We start from the raw sequence: 1,692 nt of genomic DNA, 5'->3' as shown, positions 1-1,692 counted from the left end.
AGCTCAGAAGTTTCCTTTATCTTTTTTTTCAACGTACACAGTAGTTTGGGTAGAAGTATACAGAAACCAACAAGAATTTCCTGAAAATTTCCATCTTGTCACTCAGTTGACCATGTGCATATTTCCCACACTGCAGGTCCATTCCCATAGGCAGTTCGAGAAGCCTTCTTCAACTCTTTAATACGAGGTTTACCAGCCTACTTACTCTCAGCATCTCCCATGCCCTCATCCTCCTCTTCAGAGTCGCTACTCTCAGACTCCGACTACAGTGGAAGAAAATTTTATGCAACTTTCACAGCGGCAATTAATTATCGCACCTCTTCCTCCTCTTCCCGTTTCTGCTTGGCCAGCTCCTCCTCATCGAGCCCAACGAGCTCAGGCCTAAACCTCCAACCTACACACCCTCCTCCTGAGCGGCCGCATATTACGCTTGCTTCAACGCGAACGTGCCACCCTCCTTCTCAATAGACTCTTTGATAGCTTCTATGCAGGCACCGATTCGCTCGAAGCCCACATCCTGAGCAGCTCCATCAGCGAGATGATAAGAAGATTCGTATTACTCTCAATGAACAAGTAGTGACAATGTAGTACTGTGGAGGCGCTATCAACTTCACCGTTGTAGTGGCCTTCAGAGAATCGTCATCGTTAACCTTACGAGCTCTCAATCACTTCCATCAAGCGTTCCCATACCACTCCACCTTCGAATTATCGTTCGCTACTGTTCGTCCTGCAATGAGTGCCCTTTGGATAGCTTCGATTCCCTCGTAGTCGAAGCATGATACCTACAGCCAACCAGCAAACGTTGATTGATACAGGGAAGAGCATCGAGTTGGTATAATACAATGGTGAAACGCGAGATCCTCGTCATTCGAGGACTCCCCCCCGTAGTATTACCTCCACCTTGGCCTTAACTCTCAGCTGATGAGGTGCCATTCGCCGAGTCACTACGTTGAGGAGAGTATCCCGCATCTCAGGGGTGATATCGAGACCCTCGAGAATGCTCAGGTCGGCGTTGTCACTGACAAGGACCCCATCTTGAGAGAGCTACTACCACTAGTACTACTACTACCCGACAAGTTTAGAGAGGCCGTCATAGGCGTGGCCAAAGGTGTCGTAAAGCGGCCAAGCTATCTTAGAGCACACCTCTTCCAAGGACATCCCATGTGTTGATGCTATATGCCTCATGATGGACTGTACCGTCTTGGCTTTCGAATATCTGATACTAGTAATTACCATTTTAGGATGATATTGGTATTACTTCTGGTCAAGAGCCTCAGCATCCTCCCGAGACACACGTTTTTTGGAGAGGTCGATGTAGCCCTTCTCCTTGTCAACTCGAAGGACCATGAAAGTGTCGTAGCTGTTGGAGAGTAAAGGGAATACCATCGACGGGAACTTACCGTCCAACTTTGATGAGTTTAGGGATGGACCTAATACGCCTCTTGGAGAGCTCAGAGAGCTGAACCATTCCTTCCATATCATCGTATTCACAAAGGGAGACGTATGCGGCCACATCTGTTACTTGTTTGACGAGAGCCTAGCATGGAAAGATATGAAAAGATACAAAGTAGGTCCGATTTGGTACTACCACGACGCACTGATCAATCTCGGGGAATTGTTCCCGGTAGAATCGGCAATGAAGATGGGCGGCTTCGGAGCTCATAAGGAAACGCGGTGGTTCAAGCAGTAACC

General features: G+C 48.0%; 1 protein-coding gene across 1 annotated transcript; it reads right to left on the bottom strand.

Annotated features, from left to right (window-relative positions):
- Window positions 1–197: 197 nt before the first annotated feature.
- Window positions 198–1,663, bottom strand: Pmar_PMAR018848 (eukaryotic initiation factor-2 alpha subunit, putative; the record flags this gene model as incomplete). Its single annotated transcript, XM_002771928.1, has 10 exons — window positions 198–263; window positions 318–381; window positions 429–517; window positions 561–650; window positions 699–782; window positions 895–1,018; window positions 1,070–1,216; window positions 1,259–1,360; window positions 1,401–1,537; window positions 1,589–1,663. The coding sequence occupies 10 exons, from the start codon at window positions 1,661–1,663 to the stop codon at window positions 198–200; spliced, it is 978 nt and encodes a 325-aa protein (XP_002771974.1).
- Window positions 1,664–1,692: the final 29 nt, after the last annotated feature.

Source organism: Perkinsus marinus (assembly GCF_000006405.1).
Source record: "Perkinsus marinus ATCC 50983 genomic scaffold scf_1104296962258, whole genome shotgun sequence".
NCBI lineage: Eukaryota > Perkinsozoa > Perkinsida > Perkinsidae > Perkinsus > Perkinsus marinus.
This window is presented reverse-complemented; position numbering and strand designations above follow the sequence as displayed.